We start from the raw sequence: 11420 nt of genomic DNA on the forward strand, positions 1-11420 counted from the left end.
GGCCATGCGAACACCGCCCCCCTCTGGGGGGTCTGTGTGGCTATGGGGTCATACGGTGGTCCTCCCGGCTATGCCACCAGCGTGGCACAGCCTTCCCTGCAGTGTTACACCCTGAAAATGCTGGTTCCGTGCCCCATGTCCCTGCGGGCACCACTCTGGGGTCCTCTGCATTCTGCCTGGCCCTGGGTTGTGCCATCCGGTGCCGACCACGGGGTCCTCTGCGCTGGCTCTGTCGTGCCCGCCCCGCCTGCCTCCTGCATGCTGTCACAGTGCTACGCGCCCTCCACTCTCTGGGTGACCCTGGTTCTTCTCTTCCTGTTTCAGGCATGAGCCATGAGCCCAAGTCCCCTTCGCTAGGGATGCTTTCCACCGCGACCAGGACCACCGCCACCGTCAACCCCCTCACCCCCTCGCCACTCAATGGCGCCTTGGTGCCCAGTGGCAGCCCGGCCACCAGCAGCGCGCTGTCAGCCCAGGCCGCGCCTTCCTCCAGCTTTGCCGCTGCACTGCGCAAGCTCGCCAAACAGGCGGAGGAGCCCAGAGGTAAGAGGCACCACTGCGGCCCCAGGTGCGACGGGAGACAGCTGCCCGTTTATCCGAGTGCTGCCCGCGCCCCTAGCCCAGCCTCGCTTTGCTTTGCCTGTGCCTGCTCTGCACCCACTCCAGAGGCCGTGGCGGGGGCTCTGCTCCCTCTGCTGGGAGTGGGAGCTGCCCGTCTGACACTCGGCTCCAGGTATGTCACTGTCCCCAGAGGGGGCAGAAGGCAACCCCACCGCCGCCTGGTTCCCTGTGGCTTTCTCTTGTGTGGTCAGGGGCCCTGGGGCCCAGTTCTAGGCTCCTGGTGTCACTGGGCAGTGACGTTGTGTGGCTGTGGCCGTCCCTGAGCTTCCTCACTCTTGTTTTGGGGGTGCAGCTTCCCAGGCTCCTCCCTGTCCATCCAGCCCTGGAGCCTTTGTTGGGGTCCTGATGGCTGTTGTGGCTGTATGTGCTTGTGAGGTATTTGGGGTGTCAGGTGACGGGTTCATGGCTGGAGCTTCTGGGCCCTGTGGGCTCTGGCTAGGCCCCTGGCTCTCTGTTTGGAGGCAGACACATTCTGAGGCAGACCTCAGCATCCCAGTGCCAGGGACACGGGTGTGCAGTCCCCTCAGCACAGGGGAGTGGTCGGCGGCCCTGACCAGGGCTATTCCTTTTGGTTTCTCCTTCTGGCTGCCCAGCCTTTGGGGCCACAGCGTCCTGGTCTCTGCTTGCCATCCCCTCCAAGGGCAGCCCAGCACCAGCTGCCTCCCAGGAGGAGGTGCCCTGCCCAAACCTGGCTGCAGGTGGGACACAGGAGCCCACCACAGGGCCAGGGCCTCCATAGGAAGAGGAGCTTGGGACCGTGCAGGCAGGCTCCTGGCCAGGGCGCAGGAAGGACAGGTCTGCACAGGTCTGGTGGCCCCGAATGTGGCCACAGTAATGCTGTGGCTCTGTGTCTGGCTCCAGACGTTGGCAGCAGGTAGCTGTGCTGCCAGGCACTGCTGGACCTCACTGGTAGGAGCAGAACCTGGGGTGGCACGGGGCTCCCTCAATGGGCCTGGGTGCTCTGTGCCCACGGGCTTGGCAGCAAAGAGCCAGGAGTGGCTGGTGGGCTCCGTGACTGGGGACGGGACGCAAGCAACAGGGAGACCCCAGGGTGCCCCATGCTGATACCCAGTGTCCGGCGGCTCTCTGTGGCCACGAGCAGAGGCTCACCAGCCCCAGCTGGCCTGACTCCAGTCCTCTCCCAGCACCCCACACGCCCTTTTCCTAGTCTCCCCGACCTGACTCTTGCCCCCTTCTTGGCAAGCACCAGTGGCGCAGGTGCGCATGAGCCCTTCTACCCCCAGCTGCTGCGGGACCCCTGCTCCTCCCACAGTGTGCAGGGCCTGCCTAGGGGCTGTGACTAGGGCCTCTGAAGCCTGGGGACCCTGGGGACAGGCACACGGGCCCAGTGGTGTGAGCTGGGAGGAGGACCCACATCACGTGGTCCTGGCAGTGGGGGACCTGACTTTGCTTTTTTTTGTGGTTCTGGGGGTTGAATCAGGGAGTGCTGAGCTGCACCCCAGCCCTCCACCCTTTGAAGATGTAAGTTGCCCGGCTGACCTTGAACTTAGAATTTTCCTGTCTCAGCCTTCCAACCTCATGCAGCTGGACTTTTTTTTTTTTTAAGTCTTCGTAAAGTTCTCATATCTCATTCATCCTGGAAGCATACACTTGAGTGTTCTTACCGTACCCAGGGTGGCACAACCATGGCCCTCTATAATCTAAGGGGTAGCCCAGCCCAGGCTCTAGGTCAGCCTGTCCCTACCACCGTCACCCAGGGCTGATGCAGTGCACAGGCCTGGCTCCCGCCCCCAGCTGACATCTGTGCTGACTGTCCTGACCACTCAAAGCATCAGTGACCGTGATGCGGGGTGCAGCGCAGTCAGCCATCCTTGTGGCTCCCTGGGTCGCCTCTGCTGCTGGTCTCCGTCGCTCCTCACTGTGCCCGAGGTACAGACTAAATGTTGAATTCAGACAAAGCGTCCGTGCCATCTCGCTCGCCCGCTCTGCCCAAGAGGAAGGACGCGGGGAGAGGACCGGCTGGGCAGGCCCTGATTCCGCTCCCCAGGGCCTGGCGTGCGAGTGTCTGTCAGACAGCGTGCCGGCCTCTGGTCCTTCCTGACCGCGGGAGGAGGGCCGGCCCGAAGTTCTATCTGTGTCACTGCCGCCGTCATCGCTGTGGCCCTGCCACGTGCTTGCCTGCGTTTCCTGTTGCCGCTGTCTGTCGTCTTCATTTCCTGGGTGGTGCAGGGGGCCCAAGCCCACATCGGGCCTTCTGGTGGAGCCTTGGGCTATGGGTCTGGGCTGACCCGGGTTTGTCCCAGGCTGAGCTATGGCGTCACCAGGCTGCGGCCTTCCCTGGCCGCTGTGTGGTGGCCCCTGCTGTCTCTGTAGCCACTAGGGTTGTCCCCTGGGCTATCCAGCCCTGCTCTGAGGTGTCCCAGGGCCTGGACACACTGTCCCCAGTGTCTGAGCCAGCCCAGGAGTCCCCAGATGGCAAGAGTCCTGCTCTGTCCGCACCAAGCTTCACCCCTGCAGACTCAGCCCTGCTTGTTGAATGACTAAAAGAGGCCTCGGGTACCACACAGGACTCTGGGAACCCTGCAACTCCGGCCACTGGCCCGACCCCCAGGTCTTCCCCCAGGCAGGGACCTGCTGGAGTCTCTCCTTCCCCAGGGCCCCTGCAGAGTCCCAGCCACCCCCGTCTGTGCGAAACGGCGCCAGGGCTGTGCCAGGCAAGGCTCAAGCTGTGTGGCAATCTGCCGTCTCCCTCGGGACGTGGCGCCGTCTGCTGAGGGCGGAGCTGTAGCCTGGAGCCGGCAGCATCTTCGGCCCACGCGACGCCTGAGGCTGTGCGCCCCTCGGTGCTGGGAAACCAGTCAGGGGCCGTGAGACTCATTCATGGTCACCCCCGGGAGGGCATGGTTGTCCACAGGCATCAGGCTCCTACATGCCAGCCACTGGGATGGGGCCCACTGCCACGGAGCAGGGTGGCCCCTGTGGAATGGTGGCTGCCCCATTCGCTGGTACTGTTGACACCTGCGGAGCTGTGGTCACACCATTTGCGGCCTTGACAGTGCTAGAGGGACAGGGCTGGAGAGGGCGGTGCTGGCGGTGGGCACTGGCAGTTTCCGCCCATTCCCTGCAGTGGCATCTGCTGGCTGCCTGCCCCATCTTGTCGCGGGCTTTGCAGGTGAGAGGGCTGCGGGTCCGGTTACCGCCAGGTCCCTGGTGCTTGAAACCGAGATCCTGGTGCGAGCAGAGGCCAGGCGAGGTGTCGCTGGCAGGGCAGGCCTGGCAGGGCCGTTCTGCCACCACCCACCTCGGAAATCCGCCTCTTTCAAATAAAACAGCAAAACAAACACGGGGGTGTCCCCAGCCTGGCACGACAGCCTCGCACGTGTCACTGTGCGGCTGGTGGGGCGCAGGCGTCTCCTGGCAGTGCCTGGGGCCCATCTGTAGTGCGGCACAGGTGTGTGAGCATGGTGGGCATCCTTGGCGTTCTGTCCTCAGGGTCTGGAGGACACTGGGAAGGCAGCGTTGACCCAGTAAGGTGCCCAGACCCAGGCATTAGGCGCAGTTGCTTGGTGGGATGGGTCCTCCTTGCCCCTGAGGGACTGGCAAGCTCCCCCCATAGCCTCTCTTGTGCGCTGTGGCAGGCCTCTTGCTCTTTAGCCCATAATCAGCCCTGGACGAGGACGAGTTGAGGACACTCAGCTGTGCAGGCCCAGAACCCCAGCCCCAGCCGTGTCCCCACACCGGAGCAGCTTCCCGCCCGTCCTCCTCACCCTGGGCTCGCTGGGGCCCTCAGCCCTGGTGCCATCTGCTGGGCTGGCTGGAGTGTCCTCGGGCCACTCTCTTGCTATCGGGCACCTTGCAGGGAAGGCCCTCTCGCTGGCCCCCACCCTGCAGGAGCAGCCACAGCAGCCCCAGGGAGAATCAGCCTGAGACCCTGAGGTGGGAGTGGGGCCAGGATGCCCCTGCTGGAGGACCTGCAGGCTGGGAGCGCAGCTCAGCCGTGAGCTCTTGCTTCCTGTGTGCGTGTGTGTCCCCTGCGCTGGAGAGAAACAAGAAGGTTGACCTGGGGACAGCGACCTAATGGGCCTGCTCCTGGGGAGCAGGTGGGGCGGGGATGCCCGGTGCCAGCACCTGGCTGTGCAGGACCCTCACTTGCTGGGTCACCCACTGACCTGGGCACCCTGCCCGTGGGACCAGAGTCTTGGGACATTGCCAGGGTCCTTCAGGGAAGCTCGGCAGCAGCGTCTGCTTGCACTCTCACTGTCAGAGCCCCAGCGATGGGTCTGGGTCCCCCCTTGCCCCATCTTGCTAGGCCCCACTGTTAGCCCTTCGGCACCCACGGCTGTGGGACTGATGGGGATGACGCCTTGTGTATGCAGTTGGTGCTCGGTAGTTGTCGGCCTGTGATAGCTGGCAGGTGCTGCTGTAACCATGGCACTCTGTCCCCACTGTGCTCCCCGGGCTGACTTCGGGGCCTCAGCTGTTAATTACGGGTGCCGGCAGGCGCGGCGCTGATCTGCGAGGTTAGACAGCAGAGGTGACAGGGACACACTCTGCTTCTTGTCGTCCGCAATCCGCTCCGACGCATTGACTACTCCTGGCAGAATACCGCCAGTTAATTACAAGGATCACGAACCTTCCTGCTCCAGCCGAGCAGTGAGGAGGCGGCCTCGGCCCTGGGCGCCAGCCTCGCTAATTGGCAGCCCGTCGTCCAGTATCGATCACTGCTGCTCGCCTGGCGAGGAGCACCCCCCCGCCAGGGATCAGGCCGCTGATTGTCACGGCCTCCCCTCCCTCGGCCTCAGCCCAGCGCAGGCCCTGCCCCGACAGCTGCCCAGCTTCTCCTTGGGCTTCAGTGAGGCGCACTCAGAGTGGAGAGGATTGGGCCGAAGCAGGCATCCTCCGTCTCCCTCGGGCTCTCGTGTGTGCCAAGCTGGGATAGGGGGCCCTTGGGAGGCCCTGAGCCCGCTCCGCCTTCAGCCACGTTGTCCCCCCAGCTCCAGGGCACGAAGACCCACCCCCTTCCCCAGCTCCCAGCACTGAGCTGGGTCCCAGCCTTCCTTGGCAGCAGGTGCCGCCCTCCGCCCGCATCCCCACAGCCAGGCGTGGGTGGGACAGTGCAGCTGGGTGTGGGCTGTGGGTTCTGTTCCTCTTCCTGGGTGCCCCAGTGAGCCAGATGGGGCAGGGAGACCCCAGGAGACAGGCGCCTTTCTTCTGTTCTGTTCTGTTTTGGGGAGAAACCTCTTTTCCTTGCTGTTGTCTTACAAACTCTGAAAGAGATCTTCCCGTCAGCCCTGGCCGAGGTGGAGGCCGTCCTCCTGGGCTCTGTCCCCAGCGGTACACACGCATCTGTGACCGGCAAGGTCAGCGGCCCACTGCTCTCAATGTCTCCGTGTGACGGAGGCAGGGGGCGCCGTCCTGGCCCCTTCCTGCAGCTTCTCTGCGCCACTGTGACGTGCACCAGTCTGTGTCTAGGTGCGTGCGAACCTGGGGCCGGCGTAGCCGGCCTGGCCGGGGAGGGAGGCACAGAGGGGCGCTGGCCGGGGAGCAGGGCGGTTCAGGGCCCCCAAGTTCCTTCTTTGTTCTCAGGCCTGGCTGGGGAGCCCTGCAGCTGCTTCCTCCTGTCTGGGACCCAGTGCTCCCCTCCTAGGTTCCGGGTCTGCCCAGCCTTGGGGCTGCAGGACCCTTAGGGTATGGACTTCCAGGGGAGTTGGGGTTGCTGCCTTGGGTGCCATGGGGGCCTGTGATGGGGGCTGTGTAATGTGCACTAGCAGAATGTGTCGCCAGGCCACTTGGGACGGAGGCAGATCTCCCTGTGCTAGCCTGGGGAGCACCACTAAAGCGGTTGGAGTGTCAGGACCCGGCCCGGGGAGAGCTGCCGAGAAGGCACAGCCACCTACCCCAGGGACACCTCTTGCCCTGGGCCTCTGCCTCCTGGTTAGCTCTGGTCTGTGGCCTAGAGGCTGCTCCTCAGGAGCCCAGCTGCCTGCTGCTGAGGGAGGCAGGCTTCCTTCTGGAGCGGAGCGAGTATTCTGGAAATAGAGACAGTGAACACATCAGCATCCGCTGGCTGGGGTGCTTGGAGATGAGGGTGTGCTGCTCGGGTCCCTGCTGCTGGAGGTAGATGTTTGGTGGTTTTGAACCCCACCTCCGGGCCTCCTGCCCGCTGTCCCATCAACCCCCAGCCCTGGCCCATCCCACGCACACAGCCCGCCTGCCCTGCTGGGTCTGGCCAGGGGAAAGCCGGTGTCCTTCACATCACCGCGTGCTGCAGGGCCACGTGGGCAGCGGAGTGTCTTATGCTTGGTGCCCTGGTGGCCAGGCCAAGGGAGAAGGGCGACACCAGCTCCAGCTACAGGTGCAGCGGCTGACCTGGAGCCCGCCCGCCTCCCACTCAGGCTGTTGTTCTCTCCTGCAGGGTCCTCGCTGAGCAGCGAGTCATCTCCCGTGTCCTCTCCGGCCACCAACCACAGCTCCCCTGCCAGCACGCCCAAGCGCGTGCCCATGGGCCCCATCATCGTCCCCCCCGGGGGCCACAGCGTCCCCAGCACACCCCCCGTGGTGACCATCGCCCCCACCAAAACGGTCAATGGCGTCTGGAGGAGTGAGAGCCGCCAGGTGAGGGGTCTGAGGGCAGTGGTGGGCAGGCGGCATCCCTGAGGGATAGCGGGACGCTCAGCTTCTGTTAGCCCTGGAGCTCCCAGCTGGGTCCAAGCTGCACAGGGGCTCGGGGCCCCTGCAGGTTGGGTGGCTGAAGGGACAGAAACCTCCAGCAGTGGAGGCCGGAGCCCACGACAGATGTGGGCAGGGCAGGACCCTGACACTCGTCTCCCTGTGTCCTCCTGGGGTCCCTCGGAGTGTCTGTGTTCTGCTCTTGCCTCTGAGGACTCTGGGCCATGTGAGTTGGGCCCCTAGTGCTGTTCCCCTAGTCACCAAGAGCTTGTCAGTAAGTGTGGTCACCATGGGCCACAGCGCGACCTCTGTGTGCACACTGCACATCCTAGTGGCATGTAAGGTCACCTCGCGCTGGGTGAAGGCGGGAAGAGCATGGGCCACCTCGGTGGTGGCTTCCCCAGGCCAGGGCTCCTTGATTGCACCTGTGGGGGGACCTCCCCTCCTCCCCGAAGTGCTCATTAAGAGCCACGGTCAGCCTGGGCTCCTCCGGAGCTGCTGCCAGTCCCACGTGAACTCCTGAAGAGCACACAGGAGCAGCAGGGGTAGGGGTGGGCGTCGTGGCCACCTCTGTCCCATCCTTCCCCGCCCCAGGCGCCCAGCTGAGACTCATGGGTCCTGACATCCTCCGCTGCCCTGTCCACTGTGGCAGAGGGGATGCCTCGCCCCACGAGCCTGTCTTGGCTGTGCACCACCCTGTGTGCGGGGTGGGAAGGGGACTGGCCAGTCCTGGGCATTGTCACCAGACTCTTCTTCCCCCACAGTTGCCCCAACCTGAGGGACCCCAAGTGCCACAGGCTGCTCCTGCCTGAGCGGCCAGCAGGTCACCCTGTCCCCGCCCTGCACCTCTGGTCGGCCCCGCCTCCTCCTGAGACTGTCACTGTCTCTGTGGGTCCTTACCACAGCACACGGAGGGGCCCTGAAGGGGCGGGACGCGTAGATGTGGGCCCCGTCAGTGCCGGCAAGAGGGTCCGGGAGAGGAGCGGAGCGCTCCCTCCATGCCGCTGTGTCACCGGGCCTCGTGGGGCTGCAGACTGGGCCAGAGCCGGGGGCACTGGCTCTGGGCCCTGCCTGGGTCACAGCAGCTCCCGGCAGTGGGAGCAGGGAGAAGAGATGAGATGAAAAATCGTCTATTTGGAAGCTAACAGGGCATGTCCCGCCTGTCTGAGTGCAGACCTCTCTGATCACCGGAGGATGACGGATTTTCCTCTGCCTGCCCCTCCTCCTCCCTTTCATCGCCGCAGCTGCTCCTGCAGCCGCCTCTCAGAAATAACAAGCCGCCCGCAGATGCGCCCTGACGCGCCTGTCTGCCGGGGCGGCTGAGACCCGGCCGCCCCCACTGTGGGGTGCCTTGGGCGCCGTGGCCCTGTGGGGCACTGCCCAGGCCCCCATGCCCTCCACCCTCCCTGCTGACCTAGTTCCCAGGTGCCTGGCATGGCTTGGCTGGGGTCCAGCCCGATGGAGGCTGGGCGTGTTGGTCTGGCCTGCAGAGCCCACTGCCCTGCCCCTCCCTCCTCCTGATTGTCCTCAGCGAGGCCGGAAGGTGCCATCTGGCCCAGCTGCCTTCGAGCAGGCCTTTGTGGTGGGGGGAGGGGGTTTGTGTGCATGCACACAGCTTGGGCTGAGGGTGTGTGCCAAGCAGGACCCTCTGGTGGCAGCGTGGCCGGGAGCCATGTTGCTCTGGTGAGTTTGTGGCACATGGCCCTGGGGTAGGTGACAGGCCTGCGTGCTGGGAGCCTGTCCTCAGCACTGTCCTCGCATGGAGTTCTGTCCCCTGAGGACTTTGGCTACCACTGCCCATGGGACAGTCTTCCTAGGGCGCCATGCTGGTCCCCGTCCCAGAGAGCACTGGGCGCTGTCCTGGCTCTTGTTCAGCTCAGCCCGGGTAGTGGTGTCCTTCGTTGCTCTTACCCAGACCCATGCCAGCCTGGCCCTGTGCTGGGCAGGGTGAGGGGTGTGCAGAAGACTCCAGCTGGCCCAGGGCAGAGGTGATGGGCTGAGCCTGAGGGCCCTGTGTGCGAGACCCCTGCCTCCCGATCCCGAGGCTCACAGCTGTGTGACTGGCTCCAGTGCACTGTGAGTGGGGCTGCCGCTCACACGATGACAGATGGGGAAACTGAGGCACGGGGCAGTTATGGGCCTGTCTCAGGGCTCTGGACAGGACCTTGTGTCTTAAGGCCGAGCCAGGGCCCACGCTGCTGTCACCCTGGGCCAGGCTCGGCGGGCACGTGTGCCTCCCCCCAGGGAAGGGTAGGGCCGAGGTCACGAACCTGAGAGGACCCTGCTGAGGCAGGGAAAGGAGCAGATGCTGCTTCTCATTAAGAGGCCAGTCAGCAGCCTGTCTTCTTCAATTAGCTGCTCTGGCTGTCTTTGAAGAGCCAGGGCGTTAGGGGAGTGCATGACAGCCTGTGCCTCAGTGGCTGTGGGGACAGCAGCACCAGGGGGTGCCCTATGAGGCCCCTCACTGCCCACACAGGCCAGGTGAGCTGACAGGGTCTCACTGCTCCCTGGTGCCCACCCTACAGCCAGCATGTTCCTGCCAGCTCTGCAAGGGCATGGCCAGGGCCCAGGCCCCGTTTCCTGGCATCGGGTGTTTTGTGGCTTGGTGGAGCACACAGATCACCTCAGCTGTGGTGCCAGCTCCCTTCCCAGGTGTTGGAGCTGATGGCTACTGGGCCCCTGCTGTGGGTGTGGCAAGGCCAGGAACCCCTGCTGCGTGTGTCCTGTCACGTCACACACCTTGGTGGCCCAGCGGCGGCAGGGGAGGTCCGAGTGGCCTTGAGTGCAGACCCGCCTGTCGGAGGCTGGTCCGCCCTCCCCACTCTGCTGCAGCACTTCCTGTGGTTCAGGGCGTCTCTGCGGGGAGGCCCGGCTGGCTCAGTGCTGGCTGAGTGTGCGCAGCTTCCCCTGTGCTTCCCTCAGCAGGACGCGGGCTCTCGGGGCGGCAATGGCAGCGGTCGGGAACGCCTCATCGTGGAGCCGCCGCTGGCTCAGGAGAAGGCAGGCGGCCCAGCTGTCCCCTCCCACCTGCTCAGCGCCCCGTACCCCTTCGGGCTCTCCCCCAGCTCGGTCATGCAGGATTCCCGCTTTCCGCCACTCAAGTAAGTGCCCGTCTGGGGATGGAAGGGCACTGTCCCCGGGTCCACGAGGCAGGCTGTGCCGCCAGGTGGCTGACTTCTGTAGCTCCCGTAAACTTGTCCTTGGTCCTGGGGCCTCCAGGCCATGGGTAGCAGCTGTGCCCACCGGTGAGGACTTCGGGATCCGGGCAGGCCGCTGGGACTCTGCTGGAGGAGGCAGAAGGGTGGTCTCCCGGTGGCTGCTGGCTGGTAGCAGGCTTTCCGCTCACCGTCCCTTGCCCGCCTGCTGTCCTGACCTGCAGCCTCCAGCGGCCTGTGCACCACGTGGTGCCTCCCAGCACGGTGACCGAGGATTACCTGAGAAGCTTCCGGCCCTACCACACCGCAGAGGACCTGCGCATGTCCTTGCCCCCGCTCGGCCTGGACCCGGCCACTGCCGCTGCCTACTACCACCCCAGCTACCTGGCCCCGCACCCCTTCCCGCACCCCGCCTTCAGGTGAGCCCCTCTGCTCCCTCTTCAGTCACAGGATGGGACCTGGCCCGGGCTGCCTGCCGCTCCCGCCTGCCCGTTAGAAGGCTCCTCACTCCTCTGCCCCCCTCCCTGGCTCAGGGCTCCCTGCAGTGGGACCGAGGCGCTGGGACATGCTGTCCTCGAGCAGCGTGGACCCCTGAACCCTGCCCGATGGGCCTTGCCACAGGTGGATGGCCCTGCAGCCCGCCTGCTGGTCAGCCCCAGGAGGGCCTCCGGGTGGGGCCCTGAGCTATTCGGCCTGGGCAGATAGGTATCACACTACCCATCCTGTGTGTGGGTGCTGGGGTTGGAGTAGGGCTTCGCACGTGCCAGGTGACCTCACGCTCTCTTTGTGTGACTGTGGCGCCCACCAGTCCCGTCTTCTCGTACAGGATGGAAGACTCCTACTGCCTGTCCGCCCTGAGGTCTCCGTTCTACCCCATCCCCACCCCTGGCTCCCTGCCTCCGCTGCATCCCTCGGCCATGCACCTCCACCTCTCAGGCGTCCGCTACCCGCCGGAGCTCTCGCACTCGTCCCTGGCGGCGCTGCACTCGGAGCGCATGTCGGGGCTCAGCGCAG

General features: G+C 65.1%; 1 protein-coding gene across 1 annotated transcript in view; it reads left to right on the plus strand.

Annotated features, from left to right (window-relative positions):
- Positions 1-324: 324 nt before the first annotated feature.
- Positions 325-11420, plus strand: part of Gse1 (Gse1 coiled-coil protein) — a 26995-nt gene continuing 15899 nt past the window's right edge. The window contains exons 1-5 of the mRNA XM_033757914.1: positions 325-543; positions 6998-7197; positions 10177-10352; positions 10631-10825; positions 11233-11416. Of these exons, the coding sequence (XP_033613805.1) occupies positions 327-543; positions 6998-7197; positions 10177-10352; positions 10631-10825; positions 11233-11416 (972 nt within the window). The 5' untranslated portion in view covers positions 325-326. The remainder of the gene's footprint in view (positions 544-6997; positions 7198-10176; positions 10353-10630; positions 10826-11232; positions 11417-11420) is intronic.

This window comes from Fukomys damarensis, unplaced genomic scaffold (assembly GCF_012274545.1).
Source record: "Fukomys damarensis isolate Sample0158 unplaced genomic scaffold, DMR_v1.0_HiC HiC_scaffold_32, whole genome shotgun sequence".
Lineage (NCBI taxonomy): Eukaryota > Metazoa > Chordata > Mammalia > Rodentia > Bathyergidae > Fukomys > Fukomys damarensis.